Source organism: Xenopus tropicalis, chromosome 2 (assembly GCF_000004195.4).
Source record: "Xenopus tropicalis strain Nigerian chromosome 2, UCB_Xtro_10.0, whole genome shotgun sequence".
NCBI classification, from domain to species: domain Eukaryota; kingdom Metazoa; phylum Chordata; class Amphibia; order Anura; family Pipidae; genus Xenopus; species Xenopus tropicalis.
Window position 1 is genome coordinate 20904692 of NC_030678.2, and position 22082 is coordinate 20926773.

Here is a 22082-nt window from a genome sequence, read left to right on the forward strand (position 1 = left end):
TTTCATGTTACTGTGGCAGGCTCTAGTAATATGTGAGCCTTAATCAGAGCTCACGGCCTAATGATATAATAAGATTGCATTTCTGCACATAGACTTTATAATATGAGAGGGTTATGTAAATGATACGCCTGCATTTCAGAGAGCTTGTACTTGAGTAAAATCACCAATGTGTGATGTGGGTGTTGCATTGTGAATGAAAATTAAGCCATGCTCAGAAATTCATTGGGCTTTTGGAATATACTTTGCCTAATAGATACTTTAGATGATAAAAAATTCAGAGCGAAAAATGGGTAATTGTGATTTCTGTTCTAATTTTGGTATTAACCCACGACATGTGGATTCCACAGACTAATGATTGGGTTTGAAGCCAGGGAACACGTACAGCTGCACAAATTCATACATATGAGCTTGCTATTTAATACTGTGAGCAGCGAAGCAACTAAGCTTCATTGGAAAATAAATGAGGGCGATAAGGTGATTCTGGGCCAAGTAGAAGAATGCCTTGATATATTTCTTTATGCTGTTAGTAGAGATAAGCAAAGCTTATGGCGACCCCAAATTCTGGGTTTCACCAAAATGTTAGCCCAATACAATGGGGCTGTTATCTGACTACCAGTGAAGAGCAAAATTTTTTGGTAGGCATGGCTTTGCGGTGAATTTCCACATTTCGGCATTGATGGATTTTTTTTGCGAAATGGGCGGAAAAATTTTGCCACGCATAAAAAAAAACTACAGTTTTTTTCATGCACGTCATTTCTTTTGTCAAGCGGGGAAATTTTTTTCATGCTTTGTAAATTTTTCCACAATTCCGCAAAATTTTTGGCAAAGCGAAATGGGACAGATTCGTTCATCACTACTGACTACTGAAGCTGCCAGTTTGGGACATCACTTCCAGGCACGGCAATACACCATCTGTTTTGGAGATACATTCATGAAATGATTCAAAACCCTCTAAAACACCAACAGTAGGGTCCTATTTATATACAGGCACCGGAGGGACCGCGGGCACCATTTTAGGGGGAGTGCATACATCTTTAATATGATTTCTAATAAAATTTTGCAATCCTAAGATGTGACGTTGCCTCTAATATTGTTCTAATTTCCTTCCCTAGCAGCATTATTCTGTTGTCCACAATATCCACTGTTGGGGAAGCAAAGGGGGATAGTACATTTTCCAGGTCCATTTGGAAGCACCCAGACCAATGTTGCTGATGAAGACTTTGATGTTCAAAATGTAGAATCTATGGTCTGGTGAAAAAGAATTGTAATTTCCAGGACTCTACTGTCTGTGGCTGTCGTGCTCTTAACATTTATAAGTACATTAATATTTATGGGATCTGTTATCCAGACATGTCCTATGTAACCTTTCAGTGCCACAGATTATAAATCAACGCTCTATATTGTATGGTTTGTGGTTGATGGGTGATGGGAGTCATTCAGGAGTCTTCCCTTTTTCCCTAGATCCCCATCGTTTTTGATAAGAAACTGTTGAAGGGATCTGGACCATTATATAGAACATATGGTCCATAGAAGCAGATATCAGGACTCATTTACAGATGCTCTGGGCGCAATTTTAAATATACTAATTGGACAAAAGTCCATTCTGGAGTGCAAGGGACTGTTCCCCCAGGTGAGGATGGCAGGGCAGGTGCAAAGTGCCAAAACGATGCAAGCTTGTGCCTGTATTTACACTTTATACTCTGCCCCACCAGCAGTAACTGAGCCCTTGTGTGTTTTGTTTGGGATTTACTCTGGTTAATTTGCAGAAGACCCTCAAGGCAGATGTTAAGTAAAGGGTAAATCCCTTATTGCTGGGTCAAAGTAAGACCAGTGTAGTTCAATAGTTTGATCACTAGATGGCAATGGGCACTAATACATAAGTCAGAGCAGCCATGTGCTCATGTGCGTCCATTTTGTGCAGGAGCCCACCTGAGGAGCCACCTTAGGAGAACAGTGGAACTTAGGTTAGACAGAGGCCTAGTTAGTGTCAGGTTATGCTCTTTAATAGGTCACACTAGGTGTGATATGCAGGGCTAGCTAGTGAGCAGCCTTTAGCTCCAATGAGGAGTGTTTAGTGGGATAAAAATTGTGGGTTTTGTATTGCCCAAAAGTAGGGAAACAAGTGCCCATTTTTCATCCAAGTGTTGTAGTTGCACAACGCCCTGGACTCCACCATATGTGAGGGCTCACATCTGAGGTAAATAGGGTGGCTCCAATTTAACATAAACTTATATTAACTCCTGATGATAATGTCGTAAAATACTTATATGCACCAACTTGTGTGTGTATATGGGTGATGGAATGTTAGTAGTTAATTTATATAATAACATATACACATACAATACCATAGAAAAGTAATGCAGTAAATGTGATCTCACTGATGCCTATATTCCCAATATGCACACCATCTAAAGCGCTTGTATTTATGCCAAATGTAAGGAATGTTGATTATTTCACTGAAATGTAGCATGCAGCAGTTTGAGAGTAAGCACGTGGAATTTACTAGCTGCGGTTGATGAAACAAGAGTTCATTAGTTCAATTAAGCAAGAGCATTATTGTAAAAAACAAATAACAGAATTGGTATTTTATACCGAGAAAAAGAGAAGTCATACAAAGTTAAGGGCATTGTAAGGATAGAGAAGCCCCAGTGGGGTGTTTGTGCAAGCCTACCGGAACAGAACAATAGCTCATCAACATGCACAAACTCCTAAAAGATAGTTACTGTAATGTCTTACATTTTTTTTGGTTTTAATTAAAATACACCTATGAAAAAAAAAGTAATTTCCATTTAATAGCCCTCTGGTGAAAATCCTAATAAAGTCACCATTTGCGCCGAAGTTGTTACGTTTTTATTCTTTTAATTCAGTAATAAGTGACAGCAGTAATATCTGTTAGGGGAGGAGTGTGAAATGTTTGGGGAGAATACCAATGGAAGGCTTTTCATTGAAGAACTAATAATAATAATCTATGACTATATAGCAGTTAGTATCATTTTCTAGCCAGAGCTGCCTTCCCTGGTAACTGCTTATCCAGATTATATAGGAACAAGGATGAGATTACAGACTTGCTTGCTGACCAATTTGAGCAGCAAGGCCATTCACAAGCAAGAGGAAATATTGCAACATGCAAACAGGGGTAAAAAGGCAGTCACAGAAGATAAAGCCCACGTATGTTACTTCTTAGTCTATGGGGGGCATTTACTAATGTTCGTATTTTAAATTTTTCACAATTGGTGTTTTTTTTTGTTTGTGCTAAAAGTCAAATTTGTTGTGTAAAAAAAATGCACATTTGTTGTGATTTGTTAATGAAGAAGGAAAGTTTTTTTGGCTTTTTATTGCCAATAGTGCAAGCTAGAAGGCTATTTATTCAGCAGAAAGCTTTACCATACCTTAGTAAACAGTCTTGAAAGCTCTCTCTGTTTGTTTAAGATAGAAGCTGCCATTTTGGCTTGGTTTCAGTAGCTTCTATGCTGCAGTTCTGGCTGCGGGTAGCTCAGATTACACAGCACAGTTGGGAGGGGGAGCGAGTTGAGATGGGAGGGGCAAAGACCTGTGTCATGCCCTGAAGGATTTTTCTCAGAGAAGGAAGAACATTGAAGAACATGTGTACACAAAAGAAGAAAATAAATGCTGTGTTTCTTTAGATAGAGGACTCAGCACAGGGTTTCTGTGAGTGCTTATGGCTGTATTTACATAGACCTTGCTTAGTTTTTACCTTTTCTTCTCCTTTAAGCATCAAAACCACTAATAGAAAACTTTGTCCATCTAAATATTGTCAAAGTCATGTAGAAGTCAATGGGCAACTGTCCGGTTTCCATTTGGAACATATTCTTTTGCTTTGTGGTATTAGAGGTTTTCGGATTTTTAGGGTGCTCCATTAGTTGAAAAATGCAAAACAATTGCTAAAGGATAGTCCCCGGAGGCCCCCGCTAAAAGATCAGTTTCTCCAGACCTCGTTTATCAACACTTTCCACCCTTGACACACTCAATTATAATGATAATATTTATAATCAATTATAACAAGTACGTAGGAGTAACCCACCTGATACACGTATGACTACTGCCCTAAAATACCCCCCAAATAAACAATATAGTAATACAAGCAGTAGGCAGTATCATACATGAAACTTTTATTTTGTGCACAAAACAATAAGTGTATTAAAAAAAATCAAACAAACTCCAAGGACAGAGGGACCACAATGTTCCATAGTCCCTACAAAAGTTTTGCATCATTGGATGCCTCATCAGAGGAGGCCGTTAGTAAGGAGGAACCTTATGGACCACGGAGTACTTTGTCTTTTTTATATGATTGATTTTTTTAATTTCAGATAAATTTATGACTGTTTTGTGCACCAAATAAATTTCATGTGTGAGATTTCCTACTACTTTTTAGATTATACCCTTTATCCTGTGGACAATTTTCTATTTCAGTTCTGTTTACCCCAAAACAGTAGCATTCTATAGCCTGTGCATAATATGGTACGAACATATCCAAATAAATCACATCCACCGCAAACTCTGGGCCTACATTTCTGTGCAGAATCTTTACATTCTTTACATGGAGGCCATAATGTAATACAGGTATCTGTTTGTCATTGTCCAGTAACCAGCAGGTAAATATTCTTGTACCTAGGAGCTTATATATGGCTTGCCAGAATTGTTATTCAAGTCTTTACAACGATCTTAGAAATTTGTGAATTTGAACATTTCTTTTATTTAATAACTAGAAGCTGTTCTATTGGATAAGACAAATATGTGTCTGTTGACAATATCAACAACACGTTAGACCTTATGGCAGTCCGCACTCTTAAATACTAATAGACAATGAAGCAATTTTCTATGAAAATAATAAACTCTAAGTTCATACTGAACTATTTCCTGTTCTCTTTAATAAACAGTATAAAGTGTATATAAGACAGATGTTCTAATTTTTCCATAGGATTTAAGGTGACAAGATATATCGTCTCCAGGGAGCTACATAGTATGATGTACTTTTTGTCTTTTCTCTAATGTTGCCTGCGTGTATTCAATGTTACTATAAATGGTGACTATAAAATAGAGATTTTCATAATGACAAGCAAAATCACCCAACATGACAGAATCTAAGGTCAAAGCAAGAGATAAAGGGAATCGTTTTAATACCGTTTACCTGCTCCAATCACTCTTTCAATGCGTATCCTGGAAGGATCTATTTCTTTGGCAAACTCATGGACAGCTAAGGAAGGGTCTTCATAAGTATCTGGATCAATGTAGGTTTTCACACCTGGGAATTGCACTAGAAAGAATAAAAATAGAAACAAGGATCTTACATTATATGTGTTTTCCATACAGAAAAAAAAGCATAGAGTTAAAGGGCTTCTGTCATGGGAAAACATGTTTTTTTAAAAAATGCATCAGTTAATAGAGCTTCTCCAGCAGAATCTGTTTTGAAATCTATTTTTCAAAAGAGCAAACAGATTTTTTTATATTTAATTTTGAAATTTGACATTGGCCTGGACATATTCTTAGTGTCCCAGGTGCCCTCAGTCATGTGATTTGCGCTCTGATAAACCTCAGTCACACTTTACTGCTGTACCACAAGTTGGAGTGATATTACCTCTCCTTTCCTCCCCATACAGCCGATCAACAGAACAATGGGAAAGCAGCAAGATAACAGCTCCCTGATACCTGCTCCCATGCCCCACCTAGTGGTAGGTATGAGAACAGCACTCAATAGTTTAAATCATGTTGATCAAGTTGATAATGGAGATTTAAGGGTTCACGCCCATCCCTGGGAGTGCAGGGATATAATGCTGAGAACATTGGGTATTAACTTTTGGAATGTACCATAATGAAATAGTTATTGATTTGGTAGATGGGCAAACAGACCAGCAATTGACACTTGATGGGGGCTAATAAGTATTGGGAAATGAGAAAAATCAGTGATGGAGAAGAGGCAGGGAAGCAGAGATTTTCATACTCCTTGGCTGAATACAGGAAACTATCATTCACCCTCACTGGACTTTGAGTTGGGTTCAAAGCGTATGGCATCACACCGTATTGCTTAGATAAATTCTTCTCCTCTGAACACTTGCTTTAAACCTTCCTTATTTGTGATTCCCTTGGTTCTTTTATGTATTTACAGATTTACAATTCAGGAAGAGCAGAATAATGAGAAGAGGAGCAACCCATACCAAATTATTTAGCCATTGTGAGACTTTGTCCTGAGGGATTTGCACCCAAGTGATATTAAGCACAACAAGGTTAAAGGTGTTTGTATTATAATGCACAAATGAGGGAGGTCAAGCGCTTTGGCTGCCCTTTGTGCACCTATGAATAAGGGAAAAGGATTCTTCCTATAGTGGGTGAATATGAAATAGGAAATGGAGTCACCCACTACTTTATTTCTTGCCCGTGTCATTATTTAGGGAGAAAGCTGCTGATTTTCCTGTCTTTGTACTTATTACCAAACATGGATTTCTATTAAGGGCGTAGAAAAGGAAAGTATCAGAAAGTTCACATGTATTACATTTTCTGGAATGAACAGAGCAACAGCACATTTCCATACGGCTGCCTGATCTGATAGGAACAGAAAACAAAATAACTTTCAAATAACAAGTTTGTGCTGTACATTTTCATAATCAGATGAGCTGAAATGATTTCCGTGCCGTATTTTGCACTTTTATTATTATATCAAATGATGATCCTCACTTCCTGAAGAGTACAGTCGTAGCTTTGGTTTCATAAAGCAGCGATACAATACATACAGCAGCTTTGGCGGGATGAGAAGTAAGGGCCACTTTAATTAAAACTGGAAGTTGAGTTTTTGCTGCTTTTTAATTAAATATGTAAAGTGCAAAATATTGGTGCAGTCTTCCATGTTTTCTTCCTGAAATGCTTTTTTTTTTTTTGTTACCCCCAAAATTCCTGCGCAATTGTGACACCAAAATAAGTGTGAAAACTTGCCTCCGTACATGGCATGCAATGGCTGAATAATTATGGGTATCATATGGGAAAGCATGGGCATGTACTTGCACACAATGGAGGTGCAAAAGCAGAGTGTGCAGGCTAACTAACTGGCTGATTGCCTCTTGGGTGCTATGGGTAACTGCCCCGGTGCAATTTAATTAAAATCCTTTATATAATGATATAATTTCTCTCTAACAAATGCTAATATTATTATACAGCTATTAATCCTTATATATATTTGTATCAGTACCTAAAGACATGGGATGTTGCTAATAGTGCCTTTCTTCCCTAGAATGAGAGTTATCTCCCTGTTTGCCTTACAGTACACCTGCGCTACCCGCACATATGCGCCTTATTATCTCTGACTTTCCTTTTGTTGTGCATCTCCTGGGCAAAGAGGAATACGTTCTGTCAGAGATGCAGAATTTCATCATTACTTAAGTAGGGGCTTTTGTGTCTAATCCCACATGATAAATATTTGATCCTTCGCTAGACACCTGCTGTTGCTTCACATACAGTTAAAGGGAAACTACAATCAGATTATACTCCTATTTCTTATAATCCTGTTTAGCTTCCCAAACAGACTCCGCCGTGCTTCTTTGTGTGCTTTTATGTCTGAGGTTGCTTTACATGAATGTCTATGATCAGAGGTAGGGTTTTTATTGCTCTACTTTACATTTTTAATCTTTCTTCCATTCTGCTATTTAATTTGGATAAAAATGTATTAAATATATGCTATGGAGGTATAAGTTCTGATACAAAGTATGAAAATGCTTGAAGCCGGTTAGTGTCATATTTATCATTTAATAAAACCACTGACTTCATCCGCTTCCACTTTGGGGTGTATTACTATTAAACCCGATAAGTAATTTCATAGTTCAAGCCTTTTCCTAATCCAGGTATGGAACCTTATATCCAGAATGCTCAGGACCTGGGTTTTTCCAGATAAGGGATCTATCTGTAATTTTGATATCCACGCTATGGGGCATATTTACCATTGGCTATTTTTTTTTCTATGATTTGGTTGTTTTGACACTAAAAACACAATTATTTTGTGTAAAAAATGCTAATTTGAAACCTCTAAAACTGCAAATATAAAACTACGCCTTCTAAAAGCTGTTGAGGTTGTGTAGAAGTCAATGGGAGCTGTCCTAGGCAAAGGTTTTTGGGGATTGTTTTTAGATTGTAAACGCACATAAATTCTTACAAAAACTCAAGGTTGCCCTGTTCTTTTTTCGTTCTGCACTTTAATTCATGCTTTTTATATTCTGCTCTTTTAATAACTGACTAGACATTTTTTATTTTTAGTGGAAATGAGTTTATTTGTGGCTTCAAAAACTTCGCATAAATCAGAATGTTGATAAATCTGCCTCCTAGTCTATTAAACAAGCTGAATAGGATTGTTCTTAGTTGGGATCAAGTACAGGTACTGTTTTATTATTACAGAGAAAAGGGAATCATTTAACCATTAAATAAACTCAATAGGGCTGTTCTGCCCCCAATAAGGGGTAATTATATCTTAGTTGGGATCAAGTACAGGTACTGTTTTATTATTACAGAGAAAAGGGAATCATTTAACCATGAAATAAACCCAATAGGGCTGTTCTGCCCCCAATAAGGGGTAATTATATCTTAGTTGGGATCAAGTACAGGTACTGTTTTATTATTACAGAGAAAAGGGAATCATTTAACCATTAAATAAACCCAATAGGGCTGTTCTGCCCCCAATAAGGGGTAATTATATCTTAGTTGGGATCAAGTACAGGTACTGTTTTATTATTACAGAGACAAGGGAATCATTTAACCATTAAATAAACCCAATAGGGCTGTTCTGCCCCAATAAGGGGTAATTATATCTTAGTTGGGATCAAGTACAGGTACTGTTTTATTATTACAGAGAAAAGGGAATCATTTAACCATTAAATAAACCCAATAGGGCTGTTCTGCCCCCAATAAGGGGTAATTATATCTTAGTTGGGATCAAGTACAGGTAGTGTTTTATTATTACAGAGAAAAACAAAATCATTTTTTAAAAATGTGAATTATTTAATTAACATGGAATCTATGGGAGATGGCCTTCTTGTAATTTAGAACTTTCTGGAAATGGATTTCTGGATAACTGGTTTCTATGTACAGTGTATATGAAAGCCAGAGTACAGTGGCTGCAATTCAGTAGGAACTGCTTGTGATCCCTTGTTGACTAGGGATGGTCTGATGAACTGATGTGGACAAATATATATAATCAATGACAGATATTTGATATTTAATACTGCAGAAGAAAGACATAGAACAGGATATAGTCCCCTTTAGTTCAACAAAAGATCATAATATACAGTCGCTTTAATATATTTGAATGGATATCCAATGTCATTCCAGCTGCCCCCTTCCATTGCTTTAATGCAGAGCTGTCAGTCATCCCTATGTCACGAGGGAGATAATGATCCAGCATTGGTTTTTTCATACCTTAATGCTAAATGATAACATGAAATAGGGTCTCAAAAAGGCCTGGAGTGGATCATTATCTCCCTCATGACATGCAGTTGGTTGACAACTCTGTGAACCCACAGAAGTCCCTAGGGGAGGCACCCTGACAGCTCGAGTACTGCTTTAAAGCATAATGGTGCAAGACACTAGTGCAAGAGTGAAAGTGACCCGGGAATAAAAAGTGCAAGACGCCATACTCACAATGTCCATTTTGTAAATTGGCTCTTCTTTTCTCTTCTGATTTCATCTTCGCTTTAATATACCATTGGCACCTTTGAGAATAAAAAAAAAACATTTACAGTTTGAGGCGACATAAATCCTATGTCTGCCGCACTTTCCTACAGGACTCACAGTGTCGAGAGTGGTACTGTCACTACGTGTTACAAGGCAAAGACACATCTTCTTAGTCATTAATTAGACTAATTAAAATCATTTTCCTCATGAGATCCTTTCGCTAAGAATTCACCATAAGTGTTTTATTTTTGAGAAAGGTGGTACGTGCCCTTTTAGTTATGGGTTAATGTGGAGCCACAGCGCTTTGCCATGGGAATCGGTATAATAAAACTTCAACAGCTGTTCCGTGGCATCTTGAGAAACCCAGCGCTAATCAAATTCAGGTTTATGATGTCATTTATATGTAGCCTACATGAACGAGGGCAATACAAATTATTGGTAAAGCAATTAAACAGGTGGTTAAATATTTATAAGAACAAGGAAAAACAAGAATATATCAAAACAACCCTTTCATACAGGTATGTCATATCATGGCCTCCAGCTGCTCCGCAATTACACTATACAAACGATACTATACAGCGGGTAACAGTCCCAAAAGCTTGCAGTTAATAAGGGGGAAATGGCACAGCAATCCTAAGTAGTGAGGCATAAATACTGGTCTATAGATGAGCATGATGGCTATTGAAAGAATTTCCTTAGAAAGTGGTTTCTAAGAACCGTTTGAATTGACTGAGAGAGAGAAATCAGAAGACGGGGCAGTTAGGAAGAACATTTTCCAACATGAGACATCTCCAGATATGAGGACAAGAGATTGCCTTGAGCTGAATAGAAGGACAACGAGGGGCTGTGCTCGAGATGAGAGGGAATATATAAAGTGAAGCAGAGGAATGTGATGATCTGAAAGACAGAAGATTGCTTTTATATTTTATACACCACTTGATAGGAAACCAAGAGATGGTCTTTAGCGGTAGAGGTGAAAGTAGAGATTTGAAGGGTATAAAATGCAAAAGCCGTCACTGAATACAGATTCAGTGAGGATTCGGGAAGCAACTTTGAAATTGGATGCAATATTCTTCACTAGAGATGACTGGTGGGGAGATAGGGAGGAAGCAGCAATTTCAGGTTTCTGATTAAAAGAGCTGAAAAAGTAAGTCATAGATATAGTGTGCCCCACACACAATGTTAAAACTATTAAATATACCCCAGCGTAGTGAGCCATGGTAACTAAATCTGAAATTTACTTTGTATATCTGCATCAGGCAGATTAAAACTTAATGTAATTGATTGATATGGGTGAAATCACTTGGGCATATTTTAGGAAATATGTTCCATTAACCTAATGGCCACGTACCTGTTAATCCTGTTCCTTTTAGCCCCATCAGAAATCCAAATTAATGCAGGCCACAATGAACAGTAGGAAAATTATGAAGTCTAAAAATAATGTAGGGGAGTGACTTTTAAACTGGGGGGTTTATCCATGGGGGGGGCAAAGACTGGTAGACTGGAGACCAGGTAAGGTAAGATTTGGACACCATGCCTATTTTCTCTCCTGAAAACTAAGGAGGAAGGAAAAATTGACCATGGGGCGGCAAATAAATATTCACCCCCAAATCCTACTCTAATCGGTCTTTAAGCTGGTCTTCCAAGGACAACATAAAGCATTCTAACCAAACTTCACAAAACTATTCTGGTCTCCATGACCTAGAATCTGCCCCCTAGTAGGACAGCCCTGCAGTGTTTGAATCACTGTACAAACTATATGTTGGAGCTGACAAATATGCTTTAAGATTCTCACAACTTTTTAGACTGTGGAATATGGTAAGGTGCGTCACGGGAACTCAAGGCACCGAGCAGCCAACACAGCCATGGATAAATGATGATGACCTGTACCAATATTCTTCCCCCAATTACTTGTAACATCTTCTTACAGTAAATTAACCTTAGAGTGATCAAGTATCTAGAGTGGTAACCCTTAACCAGTGACTCACGAGCAACCCCTTGGTTGTTGCTCTCAGGGGCCTCAAAGCAGGTGCTCATTTTTGAATTCCTGGCTTGAAGGCAGGTTTTGGTTGGATAAAAACCAGATGTACTGCCAAACCAAACCTCTTGTAGGCTGCCAGTCCACATAGGGGCTACCAAATAGCCAATCACAGCCCTTTTTGTGACCCCCCCCCCGGAACTTTTTTCAAGCTTGTGTTACTCTCCAACTCTTTTTATATTTGAATGTGGCTTACCAATAAAAAAGGTTGGGGACCCCTAGAGTATATATATTTATATCTGTTTGTATAGATCCGGTTCTAATTTCATTCCTTGCACAAAACTTTCTGTTACTAGTATTAGTATTTTCATTTACACATATGATTGGGACATTTACATTGATGTCAGTTTTAGGTCATAAATGTCAGTTTTAGGTCATAAATGTCAGTTTTAGGTCAACAGAGCATACATTTAAACACAAATATGAATAATAACATATTCACTAAAACTTTCAAACACTTTAACTTGGACCTCCAATTACATGGTTGGTTTATTTGGAGTATAAAGCCTTTGCTATACAAAAAGGCACAGTTTCCAAGGATATCCTATAATCAGGTTGGCATATCTATGGCATTACACTTTTCAGCATGTTATTTGCAATGGTTTTGGAATGCATTCTGCTTGCACGCGCTGGATAATCACTCAGCGGATAACCCAGCAGGTGTTTATCTCACTCTGCCTCTCCAATACGAATAGACCCATCAGAAACCTTATGATGCGAGAGTTCATCAAATTGCTAATTCTAAGTAGTGTAGCAAAACTCATCTGGAAGGGACCAATCCACTTCTTCAAAGTGAAATTTGTTTTAAATTTCTCACGAAATTGAGTGTTTATTTACAATTTCCTTGCCCAGTGTTCACAGAACACTTTCTGATGAACCCCCTCTTATCACCGTGCTGAAATGATGCTTTTAAATAAATTGATATCTTACAACAGAGGCAGGCAGCTGGAGTAGTGCCCCTCGGCACATTTATGGAACCTATCAGGAATCTCAAGATTACTTTGCAAGGACAGGGGGTCTATCAGAGGCTATAGCTATTAATACATCTATCAGCTGCCATTTAACCTCCAGGGCTCTAGCTCAGAACTGTATCTCCAAGTATCCCCCCGAGACCAAAGTTGTAGTTACCTATATTTGATGGAATCCACCCAAAGGCTGTTAAAATAGAATGTACACATCTGACATTTATTGTGTAAGGATAATTTTTGTCTCCCAATAACATATGAATTTGGCAATATTTTAGAAGGGCTATTTGGAAGGAGGGTCCATGGGGGACAAAACGTGTACGGCGTCTTTGGAGATATGAATTTTAATGCAGCTTTGAATAAAGACATTTTTTATTTAGGTGACCCTTGTGGATCCTTTGAAGCCCATACTGTTTGTATTTTGGAAGGTGGAATGGGAAATGTAATGATCCTCTTTGTCTGCTGGGACGTGTCTCAGGTCCTTATCAGCCTTAGGTCATTATCAGCCTTAGGTCAACAGCTTTCAAGTCATGGAACAGTAGAGTCAACTTCCAAAATTGAAAATGAGGTGAAAAAAATATGAAGAAAGTACTGTTTCCTCCTTCATCTCTTCTTCCTATTGGAAGTCTACCATTAAAAACCACCAACTATCTGTTCTATTGGTCATTAGATTGATGTCAAAACATCAAAACAATGTTTCTCTTTGTCTTACAGCTCTAGTTTATGGGTGTCTGTGGTAGTAAACGGTGGTCTCTTAATGAAGACAGCTTTCTCAGACACAGGAGAGCTATCAAACGGGTAAACAGAGGCCAATCAATTAGCTGTGCAGCTCTCTAAAACAGTAAGGGAAGCTATACTTAATCTTTAATTCTATCTCAGATAATTTATTCACAACATAAGGTGTTCAAGGTTATTCTTGATTAAATAAACAGCGAATGATCCTTGGAGAGATCTGATTGCCTGCTTTAGAAAGGAACACATTTATTGCTTTCCCTTGAAGCTAAATTGGCATAAAGTCTTCACCGTGGCGAGGCTATAGAAGGCGGCTTTGGATTGAATTTCAATAACATGGTCTTTGTAATCGAATTAAAATATTTTCGGAACAACCAGGTTCTATGTATTTTAATGTCAAGTTCAGTCTGGAAACAGCCTTTATAGTCACTTGACCTCAAATGTTCATATATTGCTGCGCCATCGCTCGGTTGATTGAAAAAAAATTTGAAATCACAATGCACATAGAAGGAACAAGGGCAAAATTTCGGGCCTATACTGGGCCCTATACTGACAAGCCAGGCTTGACAAAGGGCCCAGTATAGGCCTGAAACGTTGCCACTTTGGTGAGCCAATAAAACACTTCTTGCTACTTCTAAGCTTCAGATGTGCCTACTGTATTTTTGTTATTCAATCTATTGAATTACTGGCAGTTTGGGGCCCTTGACGCTTGACCTTTGGCACTTGACCCTTATGGGTATTTTATACTGGTGGAAGCACGCCATCTTATGTCCGATGAAAAGAAGCAAGAGAATGCCCGATTCAGCCTCATCACGCGTGATTAGCAAAGGTGGGCTATAGGATGGGCAGTTAATCCTTGGCAGAAAATAGAGACATGAGAGTCTCCTTGGCTTTCTATAAGTACTGATAGAATTATAGTTAATTGGATTCTAAGAAAAGGGTAATGAAACACTGGATGTTATCTGCACCATTAAAGGTGCATTGACTATTGCTAACAGCTGCTAGAATATGCTTCCTTTCAAATAATTACCCTTTTCCTATTTCACACTCTTATGCAATGTACCATTTTTATCATTAAAATGTGTTCTTAGCATCAGCTCATTTTTTTTTTTTACTTATCTGCTAGACATAATTAAAAATACTGCGAATTCTGGCAAAAGTTCCATCTATGAGTGTTTTCTTAACTATCTTAATTTCTTAACCTTTCTTTCTTTTGCCGTGTCATTGTAATGACAAACCACCCAGCAAACTGCAGCAGATGTTCAGTGAGTTTATTTGACAAATAATACTGGTTCCAGTATGCCATTGATTGCTGACCTTGCAAACAGCAGGACTACATTTTTGCAGCAGGAAAAAAAAAGTGAGAAATAAAAACTCACTTATAAGCAATGTAAAAATAATTTTAAAAAATGTAATGTAAAAAAAAATGTTTGAAAGGCTGTTAGTGAATAATATTTATTAAATATCCACTATAGTTTTTAGAACTATTGTAGTTCCAATTTAAGCTGCCCAGAAATGGACAAAAAGGGCAGGATAGCCATCTTATGTAGGATTATTGGCTAGATATTGTTGTTCCATGATAAAATATGTGAACGGACACATTTGACAGATTGGTCCATGGGCTGATTGTGGGCAGGTCCAGCTTTATAGGTGACCCTCTATACCCACCAAATCGGGTCATCAGTCAATACATTTTTCATTTTTCAGCACAGCTATGCTGAATTTTGCCAAATTGCTTTGAAGTGCTGACTTCAAACGTATAATCATATGGTTTATTTGGGAATTGTGATCTTTCCTGGTTTAAATATAAGAAAGTAATTTTGGCATTTTACTGCCAATAGATTCGCCACATTAGTGCCGCCTAGAAAGCTATATATATTCAGCAGAAAGCTTTACCATACCTGAGCAAAGAGCCCTAGATGCTCCCTCCCTTTGTTTAAGATAGCAGCTGCCATTTTAGCTTGGGCTTCATTGCTTCCTGCTGCAGCTCTGGCTGTTGGAAACTCAGATCACACATTCCTAAGGGGGGGGGGTGAGTTCTTATGCATTCTTATGTGAGGGAGAGAGGAGAGAACTAAGCAGACTCATGCCCCAAACCTGAAGGAGCCCCAAAGGAGAGGAAGTCTGATACCAAAGAATATGTTTACAAAAAAGGAGACAAGAAATCCGGCGTTTCTTTTGATAGAGTACTCAGCGCAGCTTTTCTGTGAGTGCTTATGGCTTTATTTTACCTTTCCTTTTCCTTTAAATAATGGCTGGCACGGCTTTATTGTATCAAATTAACCAATTTAGTTTAACTTCATGGGCCTCATTTGGTAAGATGGAAGTTCACCTTTGCCCAATCCCATGTTGTGTTCCTAGAATGGAGTACAGTGCTGCCTGTGTCCAGCAAGGGGCAGGTGTTGGGCTTCACACTGGTGACACCTAGAACATCCATAGTCTGCTGGTATCTCAGAACATGGGGATATCTGGAAACCTCTATGTGCTGGGGAGCCACAATGCCCACCGTAGGATTCAAATACAGGGCTCTCTTGCACCCAACAGTTGGATATTGAATCTGGTGCGGTATCAAGGCTAAAGGGGCTAGGTGCAATCCCCCTCTAGGGGCTGTCATTTTTCAGTGTTTGGAACTTCAGTTGTGCCTAGCCCTTATGACTGAATTACTCTGAGTAAGTCCTTCATAAGCTGGAAAATGACTGTTATTTTGCAAGTTTAAATGAAACTACTTTAAACCATTTTTATTAGTAATAAAAGAAACTGCAGAGTCACAGAGAGAGAGAAGGAATAAAGAGAGAAAAGGAGGGATTAAATCGAGCGAGTTTTTCCTTAACAATCAATGCTTAGCACTTCATAAAGAAGAAATATGACTCCATGTAAACAAATTCCCAACTAATCATTTCAGCCTCTTAGTTTTGCTAATCAGTATGCCGAGCGAGAAATTACGGCTTTCAATTACATCATCTTCCAGGCACTTCACCTCTGACAAAAGCAGAATAAAATTGTGAACACTTTAATGGGAAGAAATCAAGGCATAAATGATCATTTCATTGGATCTTTAAACAACATCTTAACAAAGGAATGGGGTTTTACGACATGGTTTGGTATGAAAGAAAAACATAATTCTATAAAGTGCACGGCTGTTTAAAGGAAATGACTTGAACAAGATAGGCATACAGGATATAAGTAAACCCTCTTTCTTAATCTAGGAAACCCGGATGTTGCTGAACTATAAGTCCTATAATTCTTGAGCATGTAATGATGGGTTAATGGAGACAGATGCAGCCAGCAAGTTTTTCACATTTTGTCTCTCCATGTCCAGACTCCATTTTTGAGTGTTAAATCCTGCCCCTAGATGGTGCTAGAGTGCAAAGAATTGCCTGCAAAACACAATAGAAAACACCATAGACCATATATGGTTTTCCACCTGTGTTAAACTGGAAGATACACAACACAATAACATAGGAAAGGATTGTGGCTGTATTTTGTATTGTGTGAAAAACAAGAACGTGCCAGTGCATTATACTCATCTAAATATAAAAGAATTGCTTAAAAAAAAGTAGAGGCTGATTTATTTCTGCAAAATCCCTGCAATCAGCAGCTAGGCTGACCTGATAGGGAACTGAAGCCTGTATGTACTCCTGCTGGAAATAAAACATTGTCTCAGTGTTTCCAAAACTTGCCTCCAAGCCAGAAATTTAACAATAGGAATCTGCTTTGAGGCCACTGGGAGCAACACCCAAGGGGTTGGTGAGCAACATGTTGCCCCTGAGCCACTGGTTGGGGATCACAGATCTAAGAAATACCAAAAGGGAGATTGTATAACTTCTAACAAAGAGTTGCAAGCACCACTGGCACCCAAGTCATTGTGAGATCAAGTCCTGTGTGTGTAATTGGTTAACACTGCAACTGGTAGAATCCAAGTTGAGTAGGAACACCAAAGTTACTTGGACCAGAGAGTAGACCATTTGTAAAACTGTCTTATATATATATAGTCTACAGTATATAGTTGGAGGAGGATGATGTATTAGGCTATGTGCCTCATTGCCAGTGTTTCCTAAAACATGAACTGGTCTTTCAACATGTACATGAAACTGCTTAATGGGGACATGAAATCTCTATCCTTATTTTAACACATGCGCCCCCATATGTAATAAAAGAGACTAAGTTTGCCCAGTAGCAGTAACCTATAATAACCAATAAGATGTTTGCTTTGGAATAGGTGACCAGTAAATGCTACCTGTTGATTGTTTGCTACAGATTGCTGCTCCAGGGCAAACTTAGCGTCTTTTATTACATAAACTCCCTATTTTGGTGGATTGCCCACCTGGGTACTAGCCCTCTTACAACTCGTTGGTTTGCTCAGCTGTCCAATGTATCCAGTGCATCTGTAGTACCTTATAAAGGATTTAGTCCTCCGATAGATAACCCTTACTCACAGGGACCATTATTTGACTGATTTTGAGAACACTCACTCCAAATCATAAGGATGACAAGCCAAAAAGATACACATCTTTTTAGAGGAAAGTTATATAACCACAGAGCAGGGCAAAACTCTCCCAGGTAAACATAAGCACTCGTTATTGCCCATATGCACTATACAAGCAATGGCTTCACTGCAGGGTTAAAGGAATGAGCTTAGTCACAGGAAAACAGAATTTTCCCAGCAAGTCTAACACTGTGAAATGTTAGCTCTGATTTTTCTATATGTGCAGAGACATAATTACTTTCAGTGTTCCGCTCTTACCTCCCAGTGATTAGGAAGAACAGCGTGAGAATGACCAGAAGTGTAAATCCGCCAACAGCCGCCGTGGCTATTACGAGAATCTGTCCTTGTTCTGCAGCCAGATCAGATGCTGGAACAGAGAGAGAGGAACAGGCGTTCAGTTCAGTGGGTTAACAAATTGTTTCTTTAGTAGGAATTATTGTTTTCCTTCACAGAAAAGCGCTTTTAAATGTAAAACATCAGCACTGCAGTGTAGACTTTTCTAAAGGGAAACTGTCATAGCTTAAAAAAACACCCAAACAAGTTTTCTTCTATTTCCTTCTATTTTCCTTGCCTATATACAGGGATATATATAAATGCCATATTTTATATACTGAACTTATTGCACCAGCCTAAAGGTCCAGCATCTCTATAGTAGTAATGATCCAGACATTCAAAGTTGTCATAGGGGGTCACCGTACTGCATTCCATTAGAGGTGTCAGTGACACACACATGCTCAGTGGGCTCTGGGCGGCTGTTGAAAAGCTTAACTTAGGGGTTGAAGCGAATTATCAAGCAAAAAATGAGGTTTGTCTGTCATATAAGCTGATGCTACAGGGCTGATTATTAATTTATAATGCTAATTGCACTGGCTTCACAGCTGCCATGCACTAATAATCTGTATCATTTACCTTATATATCCTGTATATATACAGAATATTGTGAGTCAGTCCCTAAGCTCAGGTAAGTGCCAGCAGCACAGTGCATATGCAGGGAATCAGCAGAAAAGAAGATGGGGGGCTATTGGGGCATCTTTGGGGGCACAGATCTTCCCTCCTAAAGGGCTGTGGGGGCCTTGGGCTGGTACAGAAGCCCAAAACATAATGTACAGCATTTCTAGCCTAATTCTTTAGTTAAGCTTTAGTTCTCCTTTAATGATTCTTTGAAATCTGGAGGAATCAGTCCTATTTTGTGTTGTCCCATTGAAGGCTAAGGTGTTTACTGGTTATGTCAATATTAGCAACACACCAATGTATTCTACATATAAATATCTGTCTACATTCTGTAGTGTTTACAGTATTAAATAGTAAAAAAATATTGTAACAGTTCAGACTCTTCAGAGAACAAACTAGCCAAGTGAAGTACAGATGAGGGTTAAACAAAAATAGCCAATGACTGGCCAAAACGTTAGGGCAAATGGCAAGAATCATGATCAAAAACAGGCTGGAGTCAAAACCCAGGATAGAACTAGATATAAACTTGTGAGGGAACTGAGGGATGAATTAGCCACCCTAGACAAGGACACCATGCAGAAATGGGGAACGAAAGCAAAAAGGGCACCAAAAGGGGCTGGACACAAAACTCATTCTAATGTTAATGAAGATAATTATGTGACTGGAATAGCACCCTAGAACCCGGTGGCTCATTATGGGCTCATTGCTTATGAGTTGGTCCAATAAGCCATGATTTGTGATAATATCGTATATATGGCTTGGCATACAATGAGGCCTGGGAATCAGTTCTATGATTGTTGCCTGGCTTTTGGACTCTTTATAAAAACCAACAATAAAATATATTGCAATAGAATGCACATTGACTCTTCATGTTTTTCAAATTTCGACCAAGCTCCTGCAAACTTTTTGGGCAATTATCTTCTCATAGCCATGATAGTCCTCCGTTAAAAATGTCATGACATCCTGTATAGGACAGAAGCTGCTCTTGGTTCTGTTCTTGGTTCTGACAAATAATTTGAAATTATAATGACTTTTTAAGACTTTTAAATATAATAAAAATAGTTCTCGGCTACAGAGTCAAGAAAGAGCCAACTATCAGTAAGAAAGCTAGAGTTTGTTTTTTAAGAATTGAAATGTTTGAAATTGCTGCTCTCTTGACCTCATGGTTCTTATCAGAGCACAACTGGCTTGGGAATTGGACTTACTTAAGGCTAAAATTGCTTCTCACGAGGAAGCAGGTTATAAAAACTCTTGCTGAGAATCTCAAACCAGAAACTATTTGCAGTTGTGCCTTCAGAAAAGAGTTTGCGGCATCACTGACTTTTTAATAACTATTCTTCCTAGATTCAGTTTCCACTCTGCATTAACGACTCCACTAGAGAACTAGGGAATGAGATGATTTTATAAAATAATTACATGTTTTGGGGGGAGGGGTCTAGAGGAGGTACCCCAGTACCTACAGTAATTACCTTTGAATTTGCTCTTTATCTTTATTTCATTATTATTTACCTCCAAAGCTCAACTTAAATACAGTCTTGGTTCTGGGTCTGTGACATTATCAACCAGAAATCAGACTAACTGATATATTTTTGCTTAATGTTTATCTTTTCCCTCATGTATTTGCCTACTCATAGTTCATTGTGACATTCAAATAAATACCTGGACACTAGGGGCAGATTTATCAAAATGTGAGTTTAGAGCTTAATACATAAAAACTTGCCCATGTTCTATTTATTCCTATGGGATTTTTAGAAGTGTATTTATCAAATGGTGAATTCTATGGGGCCCATTCATTAAACCACAATTAAGTTTTTTTGAGAAATATTTATATTTTTTCTAACTTATAGAACTTTTCGTAATGTCCTCAATAATTTTGTTAAAATTCCACGACTTTTTCGTGGTTTTTGTTAACCTCCACGAAAAAGTCTTATTTTTCGCAAAGACTACGACCATTTCGGAATTCATTCAAGCTTTCGTATCGTGACTAGCTTTTGGCCAGGTTGTAATTGTAGAGTGCCATTGATTCCTATGGGAGGCTTCCAAAATTGTGCATTGATGGTTTCAAAGCCAGAAAGGTTTTCGCACCGTTTACGAACGTTCGGATCCGAAAATGTTTTGAGTTTCGGAACTCAACCATCATATTTTCGTACGACTGATAAAAAAATGATTGTGACATTTTCGAACACCAGAAATTATCGTGGTGACTCTGCATATCGTGATTTTAACCACAAAAAATTGTGGTTTAATGAATGGGCCCCTGACTTTCACCCACTGATAAATACCATTATAAAAATCCCATAGCAATGAATAGAATGTGGGTGAATTTTTATGAATTAATCTCTAAACTCACATTTTGATAAATTTGCCCCAGTCAGACAGCTGTTAATGTGGATAGAGCACAGCACTTACAGGTACAAGGGACCCCTGTACTTTACACCTGCCCTACGAAGGCATTAAGTACAGGGCTCAAGGCTACCTTGGGTCTCTTGGTGCTGCTTCCTCTGTTTTATGAATGACCCAAAAGAAAAGGGGCTTGAAGGAACAGATGTTTGGGAAGAGCACAAAAGCACACTGATTTTTTAGTTTTTATAGTATCAGGGTAGGGTTTCCAATTATGGGCAGGTTGTCATCATTACTTGCAACCCCCAAAGACAAACTCTGCCCTGAAGAAGGATCTTAAAGGACATGTAAACCCCACACACAAAAATGTAATCAGTGAACAGCCTCTTTGAAATCTTTCAATACCTGCCACTCTGGTTGTCCAGAGGTTAATAGTAAGGCTGCAACATCTCCTTAATCACTTAGATTTCCTTCTCCTCCTGTAACCCACTCGGCCCCCTCTCTCAGGAATTTGCTTTGACTTCTGGCTTCTGGGCATGCTCAGTTGTTCTAAGCTCAGATTACTAAACATGCCCTCCAGTCTAGCAGCCAATCAAGAGATGGCATTGCTGGTTCCCATAGAAACTCAGCTCTAGCTGTCTGTTTTAATTTTTCTCTCCTAACCTCCTCTCCTGAGCTCAGCTCAAACACAGCAGAACTTTTATCAGACAGTTGTGCCTGTGTGAGCCTGTATTCTTGATGAAATGTATGCTGAATAAGGGTCTGTGTGTATGCTGTTTGCAGATTTAAATGTAATTGATTATGTGTCAGAGGAAAAATGGCCACCGGGTGAAAGCTGCTATTTGCTTTAGGAAAATGTGATGGTGCTGGCAAACGGAGGGGATATATACAGTACAAATGATGC

General features: G+C 38.4%; 1 protein-coding gene across 2 annotated transcripts in view; it reads right to left on the reverse strand.

Moving 5' to 3' along the window:
• epha6 (EPH receptor A6) overlaps positions 1-22082 on the reverse strand; it is a 479518-nt gene that overhangs the window by 73902 nt on the left and 383534 nt on the right. For both annotated transcript variants that reach the window (XM_018091417.2, XM_031896584.1), the window contains 3 exons: positions 18146-18254; positions 9634-9704; positions 5150-5275 (listed from right to left, as the gene is read on the reverse strand). In XM_018091417.2, the coding sequence (XP_017946906.2) occupies positions 5150-5275; positions 9634-9704; positions 18146-18254 (306 nt within the window). The remainder of the gene's footprint in view (positions 1-5149; positions 5276-9633; positions 9705-18145; positions 18255-22082) is intronic.